This window comes from Adiantum capillus-veneris, chromosome 4 (assembly GCF_014529385.1).
Source record: "Adiantum capillus-veneris isolate H3 chromosome 4, ASM1452938v2, whole genome shotgun sequence".
Classification (NCBI taxonomy): domain Eukaryota; kingdom Viridiplantae; phylum Streptophyta; class Polypodiopsida; order Polypodiales; family Pteridaceae; genus Adiantum; species Adiantum capillus-veneris.
This window is the reverse complement of record NC_140934.1, coordinates 69,545,147-69,565,718: the sequence shown is the minus strand read 5'-3', so window position 1 is coordinate 69,565,718 and position 20,572 is coordinate 69,545,147. Positions and strand designations below refer to the sequence as shown.

Below are 20,572 nucleotides of genomic sequence, written 5' to 3'. Positions count from 1 at the left end.
TTCAAGACAATATTGAATTGAGAAATTGTACAAAGTGAGTACCTCTGATCATGCACACACCCAACTATCATGATTGTCATAACCCATCAACACGTAAAAGCATGCAAGCAAAAGCCATACATAGGCTGGCAACGTTAGGTCGGATTATACAATGTATGTAATGCAATGAATACTAACCAAACATACCCTGAATCTCAAGTAGTCATCTCCATCTTCACCTTGTCATGTGAGCTATTGAAACGCATGAAAGAGATTGAGGCATCAACACGTAAAACCTATAAGAAACCTACACCCAAGGTTGTAGTAAGCGTTTTCAAGCTTTAAGCAATAGAAGCTATATGTTAGCTTGCAAACTAGCACCAAGCCTATACATAACTCATTCCCCAAAACCCATTAAAGTGTGAGATCAACATATATATTGTAGACAATACCTTAAGCTGGTCTTACTTGTTGCATTAAAGCATGATTATTGCATCAAGGAAATGAGAGAAGTTTGTTGTGCAATCCCAGAGCCATCCAAGTTGCTTCCTGTAAAAACCTTTCCAAGAATGCATGTATGTGCCCACTAGAATGAGTGCACGTCTAAGTGTCTATACATTGCTCTACATATAGAGAAGCCCGATTTTTTTGGCCAAAGAAAGAATGGCCACTAGGATGAGTGCACGTATAAGTGTCTATACATTGCTCTACATATAGAGAAGCCCGATTTTTTTGGCCAAAGAAAGAATAACCTGTATTGTTGTGACAAGAGGCATGGGAGAAGAGGTTTTTCAATCACTCTTTGCTACTCATGTGCGTAGGATTAGTGCCAAGTCAAGCAAAGAAGCCCCAAAGGAAGAAAAACGTGTCTATTGTTGTGAAGGGACGCATGGGAGAAGAGGTTTTTCAACATCACCCATTGCTACTAGTGTGCATAGGATTAGTGCCAAAGACAAGCTAAGAAACCCCATATGCTACATATCTGAGCACTAGGCAACGGCCAACTAATCAATCACTGCATTTATTGATGAAGGGAAGTGAATATACATGCATGCATTTTGAGGAGAAGAGGTTATATAACTCTCTTCAAAAAATGAGTGTCAACACAATGTAGTTCCAAGTGAGCAATTTAGTTGACCCTACAAGTGAGGAAACAACTCTGTATGGCAATTTTTACAAGCCTTCAAAGTTATGTTAACAAAGAAGAACTGGTCGTCTAGCGAGTAGGACAACTTTGGTCACTGTGTTGGTAAAAGGCTAGTCTCAAGGCCTAAAGTAGATACTAAAAACCTTGAGCCAAGATGCCTACAACCTGTAGTAAGTCCAGACTTTCTTTCAAAACGTGTGCGTGCACGCATGTCCATCACGACAATCTTAACAAAGAGGCATTTACATGTTATTAGGACAAAAACACTTTTTGACATAAAAAGAGAGATTTTACGCCCGAGGAACATTCCCAAGATAACTCACAGAACTATTGGACGAGTCTTGAACTCAAGACCTCCACTGAGTTAAAACAGTGTTCATACCTTTTGTAGTGCAAATACAATCAAAGAAGTCGTCTATTCAGACTCCGGCATAACCACATCCAAACCATATTATCACGAAGGGGGATAATCACGTAGATCATGTACCCACAAATACAGCCACAACCTGGATACACTTGAAACATGGGATACAAATGTTTGAAGTAAAGTAAAGGCACCGCCCGCTAGCACTCGTACACGGTAGATATGTCCAAACATCCAATGCTAGTACTATCCAGTGTTAGTACGGTTCAAATGGAGTAAGCCAAAGCTAGCACAACACCTACAATGAAAGAAAGAGAGAGAAAGAGAGAGTTTAGAAAAGAGCTGAGGATGTTGAAAGGCCCAAGTAGCATCTTTGCAACACGAAGCTTGAACTTTGGCCCCACCCCTTGAGCCTTGGACCTTGTTCAATGGGCCATGTGACAATAGTGGCCTAAAGGACCCAAATTTGCCCAGATCAACGGTCTAAGTGACCGGACGCCTACCATACTGGTTTGTATGTCGGTAACGGATTGGACAGATCGGATGCAGGGGTGGGTTTGTCCGTCAGACAGGGACAATCCTGCACTTGAAACAATTTCTCTTCTACGCATACTCAAATTTGCTGGGCTTGTTTAATTGCAGAGTGAACAATTGAAGGAATGGTTTTGATACTAGATTGAAGAGCACCTACCATGGAAAAACCACAATTATGTGAATAGTCCTTATTGGTGAAGAAATTAACAGTGACTTCCTAAAGATTTATACAACTGAAGCACACACTTCAAGAAAACGGTCAGACTGGTTGAGATCATAACTTGTTGAAGCTCAATCGTGTGAATCCTTAAGTGATGTGAACAAAAAGCCCGACTTTCCACTCGATGAAACAGAAATTTGACTTCAAGGTTCAGGCCGTGTGCATCTCACAATCAGGAAGCTTTTATTTGCATAAGCCTCTCAAACAACTATGGTTATGTGAAACAGCACTATGGCATCATTGATAGTCGGCAGCGATCTTCATTCGAGCGGGGGGGCGCCACTTTCCTGTGTTGTACACGCTTTCCCCAACCTTCCAGCCTGGGACATTAGCCATAATCTTGGCTTCTTCCTCCAGCCATTTTTGTCTCTCGCGTATAAACCTTAAGGTCACGGACAGTACATGAAACTGTCAGTCTCAAGCTCATTAAGATGCCTGGATGAAAAACTGATTTCTGTTTTTTAAAAACAACAACAAAACAACCAGAAAACATACCTTGCATCTTCTTCTGCCTGGATAAATGGAAGTATCGTCTTGCGCGCTTCAAACTTTTCTTGCTTATAAGCTCTGGGACACATGCAGATACCTTTAAGTAAGAAAAAACTGGATGTAAAAAAGAGAATAGACAAATAATCACTGACACAATAAGACGGGCAAGAACAAGAAAAATTCAAGCTCAACAAATACTCTGGTAAATATTACAACCATTTCATCCCCATGTTGTAGCTGGACCGTGGATTATCTGCTTTCATAGAAGTACAAGGAACATATCCTACAACCCTACAAGGCACATTAGTAAGTGTTTTCAGAGAGTAAGCAAATTTTTTTAAGCTCCTGATTCCCGCTCCAAGGGAGCGGAGCGTCAGGTAACGAAAAATCTTAGTTTCTTGTCAAACATGGTCTCTATAGCAAAGCTATTAGCGCGACATCCTACATCGACTTCCAGAGCCAATCGTGTACATTGCACAGTCATCAAAAGGCTAGCGGATTCAATGTCAGAATAGGCAGCAGAAGATGCAACGAAGACACGGACTAAATATCTGACATGGTGCACCTCAACTCCAATCTGGCTCAACTCCGATATAACACTAGAGAACACTGCAATGCCACACACTTACACAAGCCAACGGTGGAGTAGCGAGATCTCGAGGTAGAAAGAGAGGACACATGAGAGAGAGAGAGAGAGAGAGAGAGAGAGAGAGAGAGAGAGAGAGATCCGGGAAAGGCTCTCCATGATGATAACAAGCAATTTTTTGCCATTGGACCCAAAGCGAGCCCTAAGGAAAAATAGTGGCGATTGTGCAGTGCCACACCAATGAGACAACAACGGATGGCCATGAAACTTTGAAGGGGTGGGTAATGCACCCTAGTCCCTCTCCAAAGTTTCATGGCCATCGCTCACCGTCTCAACGGTCATGGTCGGCACAGACGCCAATTTCTTGTAATTGGGCCCTCAGTGAGCCCTATGGCAAAAAATTGGCGATTGTGCAGCACCACACCGACAAGACCGCAACAGATGGCCATGAAACTTTGAAGGGGCAGGCAATTTACCCTACTCCTTGCCCCTGCAAAGTTTCGCGGCCATTGCTCAACATTCCCATGATGAACTGGGACCATAACAAATTGCATCTCCTCTTGGCAACAAGATGAATCCGGACAAAGAGGATGCATGACTCAAGGCTGCCGTTGTATGGCTGCTCTCTAGAGGAAAGGGGATCCTCTACTCTCCTAGGCCTGCATCGGAGATGACCTACCTCTGCATGAGATCACCGATATGTGGGCTGCCCTTAGAAGAAGATGTCGCCAAGGTGCTGCCCCATAGCCTCGACTTGAAGGGGTGATGGGCTGCCCAAAACTATAGGTATGGGCTGCACCCCAAAAACATTGGGGGCTGCCGCGCCCAGACAGGCAGGACAATGCACATTATGCACTCTAAGAGGGCTCTCCATAGGCCCCTTAAAGTTGGTACTCGAGGGCGGAGGATGGGTGTCCCATACTCTCTCTAAAACTGCAATTTGAACAATAGGGGGGGGGGGGGCTTGAGGCACCCCTACATTAGAGAAGCGCTTTTATTAATCCTAATTGTAGGTAACCTTCGACAACAAACTGGCACACGAACATGGTACTCGCACAGACGCAATTGGAGCCCATGACTCCAGCTCCATTGTCTGCCTCCTGGACCGCACACAACTGCAACCTCCGTTTGTCAGGCGGGCAACTCATGCTGCATACTCAACCATCTAGCTGTACGCCATAGCCGCTAATTGTCAGTATTGTACTCTCTTTTTCTACCTTTTCTTATTTCCAAGAAAAAGATCCTTCTGTTAGTTAATGAAACTGCCCATAGGGCTACAACCACCTCTTCTAGAGAGGGCTACAACGATCATAAGGGGGAAACTCTCCCAATGAAAAAACAACATAGGTACAATGAGGCTACATCAAGAGATGGGAGGAGGGAAAAGCCATAGAGGTGGACGGTAGTGCCATCTCATCACACCATGGACCATGGTGAAGAAAGGCCCAAGGCGCCAGAGTCGAAGGAAAGCCTCTCTACGCTCCCGCATGTGGACGGAGCTGCCCTAGAGTCTCTCGAACTGTCCTCTAAGAGTATGGACCAGCTCTAGCCAAAGATCTCCAGCAATCTCTGCTGGTGGTACAGGGTGAGCCTCAAAGATGCGAAAGCAGCGGGCCCGCCAAATGAACCAGAGTGTGAGGCCACAGATGAGCTCCCAACACTCCTCTCTCTCACTGCACCACTCCTGTGGAGTAAGCTCTGTACCAGGCTGGGGTGTAGGTCGACCCCCCTGCATCACTATCATCCTGCTGGTGGAGGACAGCTCAATTTGAAGCGCCGGGCCTGTGAAGGTGGACCAAGCAGCTGGCCCCCAAGTGTACAATCGTGCCCTGGAAAGAGCTGGCATCGGCCGAAGGACACGAAGCCAAACCTGTTGTGCCAAAGGACAATCCCAAAGACAATGGCGCTGACTCTCCACAGGATGGTCACAAGCTGCGCATGCTGCCGAGAGACCACTATGTAAAAGCTAGCCCCAACTGCTTTAGCCCGATGTGCAACCAGCCACTGGAACAAAGTGACTCGCCATGGTTGTCTCGAGTCCCACAACCTCACCCAAAAAGCTGACAAGAACTAATCCTCTTACAACAAATTTCCCAAGAAGGGCTCTACTCTGTTGTGCTAGGTCTATGATCCCCAACCCTCCCTAAGAACAAGGAAGAGTGATGACCTGCCAGGCCACTTTGGCCCAGGCTATCTGGGTGTCACGTCCTAACGAGAGGAAGTTCCTGATCAGCCTCTCTACTTGGCTGATGCAGGAACTCAAAAAGATCCAACAAGAAGTGATGTACCACATAGTAGCTAACAACGCCTGGTTGGCCACTACAACTCTGCCTGCCAAAGAAAGTCGTGCGGAAAGGAGGAGGGGAGCAATCTGCTGCTCCAGAGACAAGTTTCAAGCCAACCTGACAGCCAAAGTACCGAGCTGCAGTCCCTGGGGGAATTCATCTGAAACCCTCACCTGGCAGCCAATCAGGCGTAGGAGCACTACCAACCAAGAAAGCCACTGTCTTTCTCCAGTTGATCAATGCGCCTGATGCACAACAAAAGGTCTCAAGAGCCTGCTCACACCTATGAAGGTTGGCCTCCTTGGCTGTGTAATGTCAAGGAAGAGACATGGAATGTGAATTCCTTGAATGCAAACATTTCATCTTTCCACGAATAATCCGTATACATCCGTGCTCATTCATGAGTGAATCGTCTTCAACGTACAATATGGCATGCCTATGAAAAGGGATCACATAAGGACGGTGACTAAAATACAGGAAAGCATCAAGAATGAAACACTCGAACAATGCGTGCTGACTAATCATTCGAACACATAATACTTCCTGAGAGGGTTCTTTGGACCTCGACTCTAGAGCCAAGATCGGTTCTTCGTGATTGATCAAATCTTCCTATGGGGGTTCTTTGAACCTCGACTCGAAAGCCAAGATCGGTTCTTTGTGATCGATCGAATCTGCAATGAGGTTAGCTTCACTAGAAAAAGTATCAACCAAACCATCATCCTTGTGAACAATCACATCATTATCCTGCAAATCATCATGCTCGTGAATAATCACATCTTTGTCTTGCAAATCATCATGCTTGTCATTGTCATGCAATTCTTCATGCTTGTCATTATCATTCGAATCATCATGCTTACCATTATCATGCAAATCATGTGTGTCATGCTTTGGAGAAGAAGAGACTAAGAGAGTCTCCTTTTCTCGAATCTCTTGCATCTATGCCTGCACTTGAGAAAAGAGTCACAACATCTCTTTCATTCTTGCTTTGTTCTCGCGATCAAATTTTGCTTATGGCTGCAATTCTTTCGTCGCTTTCTAACTTCCTGTCCATCCTCATCTTGTCAAAAGCCTCCATAGGGGTTAGTGCAATCCTTAGCGTAGATGGGGAAGGGGGAGGGACAGAAAAACCTCCTGGTGGGGAAAGTTCTTCTTCACCACCCTCATGCTCATCACCTCCATGCGAAGTATCCATTCCGCTTCTGATGATGACCATCCACTGAAGTCGTGGGTTCTTAAGTTCACGAGGAACTTGGGTTCTTGTGGGTCTTGGGTTCTTGAGGGTCTTGAGGTTCTTGAGTTCTTGAGGTTCTTCTTTCGCTTGCAATCTGTGTTAGAGAAGGATCTTCTCTTCACACGAGTTCTGCTCTTTTCTGCGGGCGCACCCCTTGGCGGCCTTGCGCTCACACCAAGGTTGCCTTTTCCCCCTCACGTCGATTGGCCAACCACTAAGTGCACGGTCCACTCTCAATAAGTGAAAGAGGCACAAGGGGAGGCTGGACAAGCCCTTCTTTCTTGGGTTTCCTGTCACTCTTCAAAAACACGATTAAGAATAGACACGCCCAAGAGGTCTTGGGTTACGTGAGACCGCAACAAGCATAAAAAAACCGTGGTTCTTGTGGTTCTTTCCTTGAGCGATACAGAACACTGCCAAAGCTCTGATACCAATGTAAGGTGTAACGGAAGTGAATGTTGAACTTTGCTCAAGATGAGTGCTCCGAACTGTGCTCAAGGCTTCCTTTTACTTACGAAAGGGAGAGCCTTCCGTTCCTTTAGTGAGAGAGTGCAAGGGACACACACAAAGTGGTGAACACTGTGAATGAAGGTGCTCAGACTGAGAGATAGAGAGAGAAGAGAATACGACACCAGACAAGTTGTCAAATCCTCCTCCAAGGGCCCCACTCTCGATGGCGAGAGCCGTCTATGCTATTGATTGCACAATATGGTACAAGATGCTCATGCAAATCTAGGTGATGCTACATTGAATGCTGTAAAGATGAGGGACGACGACGGTGACTGGCTGAACTGACTTTCCTTCTGCTATTCCTTATTGGCTGATTTGCTGTCGCAAAACGCTGCCCCTTGCTGGTCCAAAAACGCTGACTGCTGCAGGTGTAAAACGTTGATGTACTGGTCCAAAAATGCCACCATGCAGGGCTGAAAACGCAGGTTTAAGGCTGTACAAAAATGCTGCTCTTGAGGCTTGGAAAACAATGATTCTACTGATTGAAAAACGCTGGTTCTACTGATGAGGAATCGCTGTAGAAGATGGCTGAAATTCGCTGGTCTTGCTTGCTAGAAACGCTGAGGTTTTAGGGTGATAAACGCCAAAGCTTCAAGGAGTCTTGCTTGAGAGAGAGGGAGAGATGCCTGCTGCAAACCTGTTGCCTTGTGCACTTCTTCCACTTCTGCCAGATAAGCCTAGCGCTAGGTTTGCTTATATATTACCTTAGGCAAATTGCCCTACCCAGTTTCCAACAAAAGTCACTTAAAAATAATAAGTGAAAAATGTCAAAAATAGGGAAAATAGGTTTAATGCACTGCAAAATGCTCCTCCTGGATTCTGATGGTAATGCTGATGATCATGCTGTGTGCAGCCAGAGGATATGCATCTAATCTCAGTGCTTGGACATGCACAGTCTGCGAACAGACTCACAAAAGTGGCAGATCACTTCCTATTCTAGACTGACTTGACAGAACTAAACCATGGTCATGTTGTAGCTTGTCCACAGACACATAGGGTTGGATGTGTCACGTGACATGTGTGTAGGATGTACTGAAAAGCGTTGCAGAGATCTGAGCCAAGCACGTCCCAGTACTCGAAGAAAAAGCTAGGAGTCTGACCATCCTCACCTAGACAGCTACCATGGGGAAGTGCTCAGAGGGCCGCGTGGGGCTCCTCTAACTGTAAAGGCAGCTCAAGACTCTGGTGCATCTCCTCAGTCACAATACAAGGCATCTGTGCCCACACCTGTGGCAACAGCACGCATGTCCTCTGGCTCTCAAGCAACTAACCCATCAGGCCTCCTCAATTGGTTGACCCTAGCATGCGCCTGCCGGGGCACCACTGACTCAAAGAAAGCCCTTGTCACTCTGTCACCCACGTGGGTCCACTCAGATGCCTGACGATGAAAAGCAAACTCCTCTCGCCTCTCCTCTGTGCTGGCAAGCTCTTGGCGAGCCTGTTGTAACTGCTCCTCCAACCAAGGACTGTCTGGATGCTGCTCCTGCATCCTCTGCAGGGAAGCAACACCTCATCGGAGACGCTGCTCCTCTCTCGTTGTATCCAGGCGGGCCGTAGACTCCTAGAGAAATAGTCGACTAAGCTGAGCAAGTCCAGAGGCCACTCTGTCAGCAGGAGAGTCCTGCAAGTCTAAGCCCTTTGTCCAAAGAGTCACCACTCGCTCTTTGAGTGCAGAGTCCAGCAAGGCCCTCTCAGGGATGCGAAGCATCGTGCTCCCCCTCCTCTGTCTATCTGTCACTGTGAGGATCATTGGTGCATGGTCCGAAAAAGAAGTCCCACGCAGAATGCAAACAGACCCACCCAAGTCACAGAAGTGGTCACTAGTGTAGAAACGATCTATCCGAGATAGATTCACTGCTCCCACTCTACGGTCCGAACAAGAGAAGGTCAGGCTGTCAGGTAGCCTCACAAAGCTAGAATGCTGTCACACATCTGAAACCCGCACTCATACATAACCTCTCCCAAGCTGCCCACTCAACTCCATGCACAGTACTATGGCTACCTCCAATCGTGTCAGAGGGGTCCTCCAATATGTTGAAGTCACCCCCAATGCACCATTGCTCTGCCTGCGGCAGAGACTCTACAATGTGAGCCCAAAACTTTGCACGTGCACTCGCCACATTGGGTGCGTAGATGTCTAGGAAGCCCATGAGGCAACCTTGAACCTGCATAGTAATCCACCGAGCCCTGCCTGGCACAATAATCCCTCTGCCCACAATGGCCTGCTGCAAAGAGTCCGCAATAGTCATACATACCCCACCCTGGATGCCTCCAGTTCCAAATGCAGCTGACCAAAACGTCTCATAGTGACCACGCAAAATCTGACAACACCGTCGAATGCGGCTCTCACAAAGATGATGCTCCTGTAGCATAAGAATATCAATCTCACCACCCACGAGGCATCTCTGAAGCTCCTTACGCAGCCGACCCCTTTGACGTTGAAATTGGGGCCCTCCTAATCCTTGCACATTTCATGAGATGATCCTCATGGAGTCAAGTGAGAGAAAAAAGATGCTACCACAGCAGCCAACCTCGCTATCTTTGAGGCCGGTTTGGATGGGGAGTAATCCGCATCCGAACGACCTCTAGACAAGCGCGAAAGAAGTGATTGTCCCGCCCAGGCCCAAGCCGAGCGTGCAGCCTGATGGGCTACATCCTTTGTCCAAGAATCCTCATGCACAAATACATAACAAGGAGGGCACTAATTGTCAGCAAACAAATGCACCACAATGTGCCTACAACCCGCTGCATCCGGAGGCATCATGCTGAAGTTGGCAAGAGGCCAAAGTGTCTGCACCAGATCTGTCACCCCTAAGTCCCATGTGTGGTGTGAGAACTCAATAGCCTCAATCTCGAGCGAGTCAAGGACTGTGTGTTGGGTCCACTCTGTGATCCCTACCACACAGCGGAAAGGAGAAACCCACCGCTGTCCCGAGTCTCAATGCCTCTAGCTGCAAGAAAGAGGACGTGGACTCAAAAGCTAGCCTCCGAGAAGAGTCACCCAGAAACCGAGTGAAGCTGTAGTCGAAGAAGTCCCATCGTCTGCGAATGTCAAAGCTAGTCAAGCCTCTAGGGACTGCTGCAAAGGGAGAAGTCTGCACCAAAAAAGGTGGCCTCCGGTGGGGTTGTCCCTCTCGAGCCACACGGCTCGTAGCGAAAGCACTACCAAGAGAATGCCTCGCGGCAGAAGCATGTCCAGTACCCTGCGTCTGAGGAGGAGTGGAGGAGGGGTCGAGAGATGAGGTTGTGGGCCCCATCAGGGAGGAGGGGCGTGAGGCAAAGGCGGAGGTGGGGGAGGCGGAGCGACAGCGTCTGAGGAAGGAGGAGGCGATGGTGGAGGAACTGAAGTGGACAGGGCCTCCTCAGGCGGGTCCTGCTGGAGGGGGTCAAAACGGTTCTCAGTCGGAACCCAGTGCTGCTGAGCTGCAGAAGGTCGACCACCAGGGGGAGCAGTGGGGTAAGCCCGCCCCTGTCGACAGCGGGCAGGTACCTGCTGCCAACCGTCAGTTGTTTGATCATTGGTCTCTCTCGAGGTACCAGCCTGTGCGTCCTGTGTATCTGGCTGCTTGGCATGCTCAGCCTTGGAAGGCTGCGCATGCGTGCGCTGTGGATCGAGGTCTCCTGCGAGGACAGGCCTTTGCCAAATGGCCCATCTGCTTGCAAATGAAACACTGGTTCGGGAGACCCGAATACTCCACACTCTGTTTGATCCATCCCCCACTCACCAGAGGCAGTAGTACCACCTTGGGGAGGGGGAGTGTGTCTCGAACAAGAACCCGCATAGTAGGGTAAACGTGCGGCCTTGGCCATAATTGAAGCTACAGTGCGCGGAGACTCCAGAATTGTCCCGAACATGGAACCAATCCTAGAGAGAAGAGGGAGGTACTCTCGCCTCAAGCCTGGGAAACAGATCGAAATCGGCAAGTCTGCCTCCTCCTCGAGCACATCTGTAGTAGAAACAAAACCATGATGCCATCGTCGGAAGTAAGCTCGAGCTGCTCGGATGCTGAGCGGGCGTCATATCCGCAGACTCGAACTCTACCTGGTAGTACCCTCTCCCAAGGATCTGGACATCGGTGATCTTGCCCACATTGGAGAGAAGACGGACCTGTAGTAAATCCCAAACCTCGCCCTGACTGGGCCGAGTGCCAATGATCTTACAGATAACCGAAGTGGCTTGCAAGCGCTCCACTTCGGCCATCAAGCTCGCTTGCTCTTCTGGCGAAAGAGCAAGTCGAAGGGTCAGCTCCGCGGTGTCGGGCGAGGGCTTCTGTGGAGTCCCTCTGAGGTGGAGCAAAAGCCGCTATTCTGTGTCTGCTGCTGAATCGAGGAGGGCGTTGGCGACGAGGCGCTTACAAGGAAGCTGAAAATACAGCCTGCCTGCAAGCTGAAAGCGTGACTCGGAGGGAGGGGGGATAAGGTGGGGCAAATGGAGCGGGGGAAGGGGGCACGCACAAGGGGGAAAGGGTGGGGGAAGGGGAGAATGAGGCAGGCAAGCAGCGGGCAGCAGGCAGCAGGCAGCGCGCAATGGGCAGCGCGCAGCAGCCAGCGGGCAGCGGGCGAGGGCAGGGAGAGGCTGCACGAAGGGGAGAAGGGGGGCTGGGCGACGGCGATGGCGATGGCGGGCAGCGAGCCTCTCTTTTTCTACCTGGACACGGATTAGGCTGATCGGGAGCTTGGGGTTATGGGACACCCACACTGTTCATATTGGGCCCACCAGTTCGTAAAGGGCCCCCCAATTGCAAGGCCCTTTAGAGGGTCTATGGGGGAGCCCTCTAGAGGCGCCCCCCCCCCCCCCCCCGGCCCTGCCTATGTAGGCATGTACTGCTGCTGCCCAACCCACTCCTCCAGCCCCACGGCATGATATAATGGGCTAAAATATGAAAATAGGGGAAAACACAGCAGCTCGCTCATTTGGGGCCCAAAGGAAACTAGACCAAGGCGGGGATAAGATATCTCAAGCCTGCAAAAGCATACATGGCTATACATGGCTACACACACCCCGACATGAGAAAACTAACTCACTCTGGCCGCGCATACAGCCCCCACTCCCTATCACCTGTCCGTAGGAGATATCAGGACCGACTTGATGAATCCAAAGAGATGCCAAACTCTAGCATCCCCTCTCAGCTCTTGGAAAGGAAGACGGCCCAGGGAGCTAGAGTGAGCAGTCTGTAAGTGTCATGTGAGGGTTCCGTGGACAAGGAAACCTACAACAAATCTCCAAGGTCAAACGGTATGCTGCAGTATACCATCCAGCCGTTAACCCCGGAAAACATCCAAGAAGTGTAAATCATGTACGCTGGGGATAAGCCCAGCTCTGCCAAGAATCTCCTCAACTCAGCCGACGCTAAACCGGCATCAGCAGCAAGTACTGTTGTTGATTGCTCCAAGAAATAGCATCAAAACTAAGGGTAAAGGCATAAATTGGGGGTATCCAAATCAATTCCCATTTCACAAACACTCCACCCTTGAACAAAGAGTCGGAAATCAGTACCTTAAGTCACATGCCACATACCAGCATCTCCCAGCCACTACAAGCAGTCCACATAATCTGGGCAACTGAGGCCATCGAGAACTACAACCACCACCATGTGTTGGATTCTAGACCATGGATAATTGCCACAACTCTCCAACAATCTCTACCTATGCAACTAGATCATCCAAGATAGGTTATAAACTTGAGATTGTCACAAAAGTGATGATGTGGCATGGCCTAAACCCTAGTGAAAGAGCCAGCAGCAGTTTAACCAACTTATGGAGCCTATCCAAGTGGCCCAATTTTTAAAAGAACCACGTGCCAGTGTTGCAACTTATGGTACCCTGGCCGAGGGGCCTAAAACCTATTAAATAAAGGCATGGACCCAAAATCGTGAAGCAACTGATGACGTGGTAGGTTTTATGGACGTCCACAAATCACCACGCAATTTTGCATTGGCAGGCTGACGTGGCCTGTTGTATAGATAGCTTTTGGGGGCTCCAAGTACTCTTAGAACATAAGCTTTTCATGTAGCTGCTTTTAGCCAGGCCAAGGGACCAATAGGTTAGCTTGGGAACACTGCAGAGAGAGAGGACCCTCAGACCTTGGTACTTTGTGCAAGCATAATAATAAAGAAATACCGAGAAGGGGGCCCAGTCTTTGGGGCCAATATCTCTGCCACCGAATCACTTTACCTTTCACTTTTCTTTCCTTGTGTGCCAAAATCTGTTCTAGAACGAGTATCTCCTCACTCTCTTCCACTTCGGGTTGCTCATCAGGCTCCCCATCAACTGGCATCGCACCCTTAAAGGGTTTCAAGAACTCACATGAAATGCATTGTGAATCTTCCAAGTATCTGGCAACTTAACTCTGAAGGATACATCATTTATCTTTTTTTTTATCTGGAAAGGGCCGTAATATCTCATGCTAAGCTTTGGAAAAAACCGCTCCTTTCCCTTTCGTTTCCTCAAGCATGCCTTCTCAAAACGTAAAAGCACCCAATCATCTTCCTTCAACTTCAAGTCGTGTCGATGCCGATCCGTTGCCTTTTTGTGTCGTGCTTGAGACTTCTCTAGAGCCTCTCGAACCTTGGCAAAAGCAGTATCCAAAGTCCCTCACATACTGATCGGCTTCAAAAATCTTGTCTTTAGTGCTTAGAAAGGGAGGGACCTTCTTAGCACCTTCAATCACCTCAAATGGCGCCTTCCCCGTCGAAGAGTGAACAGTGTTATTGTAGGCAAATTCCACCAAAGGCAAATATTCTTCCCATTAAGTCTTTTGATCAAAAATGTAAGACTCAATAAATCCAAAACCACTAAATTGGCTATCTCAGATTGACCATTTGTCTGCAGGTGGGAAGATGACGAGAACTGCAATCTCATGCCAATGTTCTCCCAAATAGCCTTCCAAACAAACTCATGAATCGGGGATCTCTGTCGGAGACTATGGCCTCAAGCATGCCATGTAACCGGAAAATTTGAGCAATAAACAATCTCGCTAAATGGTCCGGCTTGATTGTTTTCTTTATTGGAATGAAGTGAGCTTGCTTGCTAAATCTGTAAATGGCAGTCTAAAAGCCATCGTACCCACTTTGAGTCTTCGGAGATCAAAGATAAAATCCATAGCAATGCTTTCCTAGGGGCTAGGCTGGATGAGACCCTCTTCAAGGTCTTTCACTTGGCTCATAATTTCTTCATTCTGTTCTCGGCTAATACAGTGAGGTGGCCGATTTGGTGGTGTACTTCCAGAAATCAAGTCAATGGTGTGGTCCTCAGGACGAGATGGAGGTAACTCGCCTGGTAGGCCTTCTGAGAAACAATCAACATGTGTGTGCAGAAATTCTTGTTGTTCTTTATCCAATTCAAACAAATTGATTTGTTGTTCATCATTCAATTCTTTCAAGTAGATCGAGTAAACAAAAAGACTGGATTTCATTAATTTCAAAATGGCCGAAGCCGATACAACAGGGAGAGACTCGCCCTTCAATTTTACATTAAGTACAATTTTCCTGCCCTTCTCATTCGTCAAAGTTGCTTTGTTGGCCCAATAGTCAACCACGGTGTTGTTCTTGCGGTACCAAGGGATTCCTAGGAGGACGTCGCACCCTTCGAAAGGGATGATGTAAAAGTCCTCGTGCCCTAAATACCCCTGACAATGCAAATGAAGTTTGCTAATGGCAGGTGTAATGGCAACATCTCGTCCAGGTGCCGCTAGAACTGCCTCCGTCGGTGGCTCCATCCTGTCGGGGGTAATCTCAAGTCGAGCCGCCAATTCAGGTGTAATGAAGCTGGCCTTGGCTCCTCCATCAAAGAAAATGAGGGCTTCCTGATCCTTTACTTTGCCCATGCGCAGCAAAGTTCTGTACTTTCGTCCATCTGCTGACTCGGGTCAGTCCCCATGCAATCCGGTACAACTCCTGCTTTCATCTTGCCTTTTCTGCCACGTTCTTCTGCTGCTCTAGAACTCTCTGGCCTTTCTTCTGACTATCCTCGCTGCACCTTTTTGGGGCACTTTGCAGAGATGTGTACTTGTTCCCCGCAACCAAAACACTTCTCCTCTTTGAGATAGTCAGCTCTCTGTTCCGCAGTCAATCGGGGTCGTGCATCCTTCTTTTTCTGGGAGTTCTTCTTCTTTCTATTGTCGTTAGTCGAGTTCTGTCCGGTCCTTTGTATCAAAACTTCATCAGTGGGGTAGGTCAAGTTACCTGAATGTATCGAGAATCCCCACTTAGCATGTCCCATCAATTGTTGTATGGACTCAGACTTCTGCTCAAGGCAATAATCTCGGATCTCTTTGGGGAGTCCGCAGCAAAACCGCTCAATCTACTCCATGAAAGTGACCTTAAAAGAGGAGGTCGGTAGAAGAGAATCCCAAAATCTTTCGCAGTAAGCATCCAAAGTGTCACCCTTGGTCATCCGAAGATGGTTCCAAGCTGTTCTCACATCTCGTTCGTACTCTTGGGTCAACCAAGAAGAAATAAAGATCCGTTTGAACTTTAACCACTTGGTCGGAGCTTCTCTCCTCCGAAGAAGGATGGACCACCATATTCGTGCATTTCCCTTCAAGAGCGATGCTGCCCTCCTGATCTTGGAGTGCTCTGAGTAGTGTCCTCCAGAGAATGCTATATCAAACTGCTGAATGAAAGCCAAAGCCTTGGGGGCATCTTGGAATCCGGAAAGGGAAATTTCACTGATTGTCCAGCCTCTTTAAATTCCTTAGTCTTTTTGTTCTTATCTTCGAGGAAATCATACTGGTTGGCTCTATAAAAGTGTTTCTTCTTTGCATAAAACATGTGATCATCGGAGTCCAAACTGTCAGAAGATGACTCCTCAGTAGAACTGTCAGAAACCGGTCGGAATCTGATCTTCTTTGACTTTTTCTTGTTCTTTCCAAAACTTTGATTCTTGCTTCGCTTCTCACCCTTTCTGTCCTCCTCGCTCGAGCCAAAAGAGGAAGAGTGAAACCGGCCTGTTCAATCCAAAAAGGGCGGTAGACTTTACTTTAAACCTTGATTTAGCTTTCACCCATTATTAGTCGTCTATTTTACCTGTACTTTCAAGACACAACAAAGGGGAGAGGGATACAGGCTGCTAGATTGCACCTGTATGAGTAGACGGACACCAGATTGGCCCCTAACTTAGGCGCCCCTTTCGGTATTTCTTTATTGTTCAAAAGAGGGAATAAACGCTGTGGTTCCCTACAAGCTGCCCCGCACAAACTCGGCTGAATTTCCACTGTTCCAGCCTGATTTCGGCAGCATAACTGTACTAGAACCCTTCACGGTCAGTATTCCCACGCATTGACTGACTTTCCCGACGCATACGGGCACTTTGCAAAACCTGGCGAGAATCTGCAGCACGCTGAATTCTCTGTTTTCAGCCCTGAAAATGCGCCAGATCGCCTGTACAGCGGTCCCCTTGCGTCCCCGAACCTCCTGGGGGTATTAGGGTCCGTTTAGGGCCAAAACCCTAAACCTGCAAAAATACACAGCAGGCTGTAATTCACTGTTTCGGGCTCCGTTTCGCATGCCGGTCGCATCCCTAGCAAGTCCTCGAGCTCCCGCACCTGTAGGGCTACTTGCCCTTTGAATTGGACGAGATTTCTGGCGTGAAACCTCTCCGAATTCACCTGTACCTGCGGGGGGATTAGCCGCTAGCTAATCCAGTACCTGTGCAAGAGGCTCTTGCCTCGGCAATCGCGCATGAACCCACACAACTGTACATTGGTCAAATGAAGAGCCCACTAGAGGGGCATAACATACTGCCAAAGGGGAGAGAGAGGGCAGTGCGTAGCGTGCAGGGCATCACTCCTGGCACCGCACTGTGCATAAGAGGGAAAGCAAGCACTCCATAGCTCTTAACCTGTGACAGACACTTGCAAAATGAGCCTCCCAGCTATAAATCACGTTTTTGCCTTCTCTATAAGTAGTAAACTGGCCTCAGAGTGCCAAGTGTCACTCATTTGTGCATTTTCCCGCTTTAGACCCTCGGGTCTAAAAATATCTCACCTGCAGCCTCTGTTGACTTGGCCACAGAGTAACAAAATGATCCCCATGTCAAACTGCACGTAATGACGCGAAGACATTTTCAGGTCCCAAAATAGCAGTTCCCTAAATTTTAGGAGATGCTGCCATTATATCTTTCTAGGTCATCCGACCCTCTTTGTACACTGTGGCCACATCCAAAACTGAAATGTAGCCTCTGTAGCAAAGGATTCCACTTTGGCTAGTCAATGACCCCACTTGGCTAACCATAGTCCTTGTCCAACCTTAGTGCTCTCTTGCCCTCAGGCCTGGACTCCCTCTGGACAGTTCCACACTAGCTATGCAATGCAGGGCAGTTAGATTTCCCGAGGGGTGTTTCCAAAAAGTGAAAGTAAATAGATAATAAGAAAGAAATCAACAAAAAGGATAGATAGTAGTCACACGCTGGTGACAAAGAGCTAGAAGAACTGTCAAAGAAGAAGAGAAGAAGAAGAAGAAGAACTAGGTAGTCCTTCGAAACGTACATGCTTCTTTTGTTTTCGTGCAATTGCAAAAGAAGACTGACGGCCCAAGTAACCGGGGTAGTCAATCCCCTTGTTGCGCTTCTTCAATTGCTTCTTCGCATCCAAAAGTTGATTAATTCGGGTTTCGACAACATCATTGAGTTCTTCTTCAGTGAACATCCTTAGAGTAGGAGGTTTCTTGATTGCCGGTTTTATTGGTGACTCCATGGCTTTCTGTCCAATGAGTATGCACTTCATCCATCGGGTGCTGGGTCACAAATTTGGCATACTATGGGTCCTTGGCAAACTAGAGCATCTGCTTTGCACACTCATCAACCTGTTGTTGGCGTTGCATCTCCATGAGTTGATACTTCGTAGGCCGAGGTGGCCCGTACTCGTTCTCTGCTAATCCACTTGAATTTTCTATACCGCCTCCCTTTTTCGAGGTGGAAGGAGTCGTCGTCTGACTCTTGCTTGAATCCATGGGTGTCGCGAGAAAAGGGATCGGATTTCCCGGTAGAAGAGAAATCGACCGATCTCTAATACCACTATAACAAACTTGGGCACCCCAAGTCTAAAATCTGTCGCGACACGAGAGAGAGATTCACTTAAAGCACTTTACAGACAAATCACAGTTCAATTGAGTCGACACGGCCCGGTGTAGTTCCGTGCCAAGAGAGATTGGCCCCAAAGGCTGGCGCCCCTTTCGTTATTTCCTTTTGTATTAATCTTTGAGCAAAGTACAACTCCCGCAAGTCCTCAACTCTCAGACTCTGCATCCAGATGCTCTGCAAAGTGAGGCCCTTAGGTTCCTTTTATTCTTACAAAGGGATGCCAAAAGCAGAGCCCGCAAAAGCAATAATTCAAAAGATTCTAGTTCAAAAGCAGAAGGTCCAAAAGCAGCCAGCGCTGTTTGCGGGAATCCGTACAGTTGTGCCACATCAGCACTATCAACGCAACCTGCAAAAATCCGTACATTTTGCCAAGTGAGTAGCCAGCGCAATCTACGGCGTCCGTACAATCAGCCACGTCAGCAGCCCTTAGGCAGGCTAATTTCTTTGTATCCCTTTTTGTCCCCTTGATAATGTCCCATAAGTTGAGAACAACGTATTGTCACTAGATTACGCCACGTCATCAGTTTGTGACATCTTTGGCATGGAGTGTCGCAAAATTTTTGGCGAAGCATCCACTTGACAAGGTGCATTCTCGATGGTGTGCCGCTATCAGTTCACCTCTCAACTTTTGTTTTGTTTTGTTTTGTTTTCGGAGTTTGGTAGGGCACGCCCGGCCGCTCCCCTCATACACCAAAAAAGTATACAAGAAGAACGACCAGGACTATGCACCCAGAAACCGAACGCAGACGCTTTTGTCACTAGTTTCCTTTGGACTACAAGAGTTCAGAATTATCTACACTCTTAGGGCCATGACTAATCCCTTGAGAGACCCACTTCGCCACTTGGATTTGGGCGTGACAGCGACCAAGTACCTCTGTTCAGAGGCCCAAGTACTGCGGGACTTGCTTCGGTCTTCCCTTTGGAGTTGCCTCCTCCAGGTAACTTATCGCTCACCTCACTAAACTGCCTTTGAAACCCGACCCGCTTGGAAGGGCATCGGCTCATAGGTGGCGTCCGCTGAGGTTGGTGGTGTCTCCCGTTTGCACCTCCCAACCCCTTTTAGGTGAAGTTGACCCCCCCGGGTGGAATGGCACTTGGGCGCTCTTGTAGCTCATCTGGCTTCGCTTGGGGAGAATTACGTCATTTCCCCCGGAAGGGATCGGATTCAAAATAACAGCATAGGAAGGGGAGTATTATCTCCCCATCCGCCTATGCAGAGCACCCAAATACCGGGGTACAACTTCAGCGAGGAACTTCGCCACAGGCACGTGCCCTGCGGTTCCGTCCCTCGAGTGCAGATCACGGCGTACCCAGAAGGGCATCCGCTTCCCGCGAGCCTCCCCACCAAGGAGGATAACCGTCCTTTCTTCTGGGTCCAACAAAGGGTCGATTACGTTGAAGGTGGACTTGAATCAGTTTAGCCAGCACCCCCTTGCTTCATCTACCGCCGAACAACTCATCAACAAATGTGAAAGCGAACGACCCTCTAACTAGGAGCACAGCGTGCAAATGCTGTGTCCGCACATGTAACTATCAGCCAGTTTGAGCCCACCTCTCAACTCAACTTTAAAGAAGAAACCTACACCGGCGGTACCAAGACAAAGAGTGTACTCCAAGGATGAATTTGATGAGGTTGTAAAGCGACGAGTTAGTAGACCCATAAGGACCAAGAGGCAGTCGTGAAAGAAGAGTCAAGCAGTAGACTATCATGGCTACTTGGGTTGCAAATCTACCTTTGAGGCTTCCAATAAACCAAAGAAACATGTTCAATCTGAGGATGATCCCAATCAAGCCGATTGTTTCTCTGAAGGCTTACCAGGAGAGGTACCTCCTCAACGACTTGAAGATCACACCATTGATTTGATTCCCAGCAACACGCCATCGAACCGGCCACCTTCCCAAGTTAGCAGAGCCCAGAATAAGGAAGTTATAAACCAAGTGAGAGCTTCAAGAAAAGGGTCCAATGCATCACCTTATTATTCGCCAATGTTGTTGGTACTAAAGAAAGATGGATCTTGGAGAATGTGCATTGACTACAGAGCTCTCAAAAAAATCACCATCAAGAACAGGTTTCCAATACCTAAGATCGATGATATATTGAACAGGCTACAGGGTTCTACATGTTTTAGCAAAATCAACCTGAAAAGT

At 48.0% G+C, this 20,572-nt stretch overlaps 1 protein-coding gene across 1 annotated transcript in view; it reads right to left on the bottom strand.

Moving 5' to 3' along the window:
* Positions 1-2,197: 2,197 nt before the first annotated feature.
* The window catches only part of LOC147459369 (NADH dehydrogenase [ubiquinone] 1 alpha subcomplex subunit 13-B-like), a 50,198-nt gene continuing 31,823 nt past the window's right edge, over positions 2,198-20,572 (bottom strand). The window contains exons 2-3 of the mRNA XM_086510649.1: positions 2,740-2,811; positions 2,198-2,626 (exon numbers count right to left, since the gene is read on the bottom strand). Of these exons, the coding sequence (XP_086366775.1) occupies positions 2,482-2,626; positions 2,740-2,811 (217 nt within the window). The 3' untranslated portion in view covers positions 2,198-2,481. The remainder of the gene's footprint in view (positions 2,627-2,739; positions 2,812-20,572) is intronic.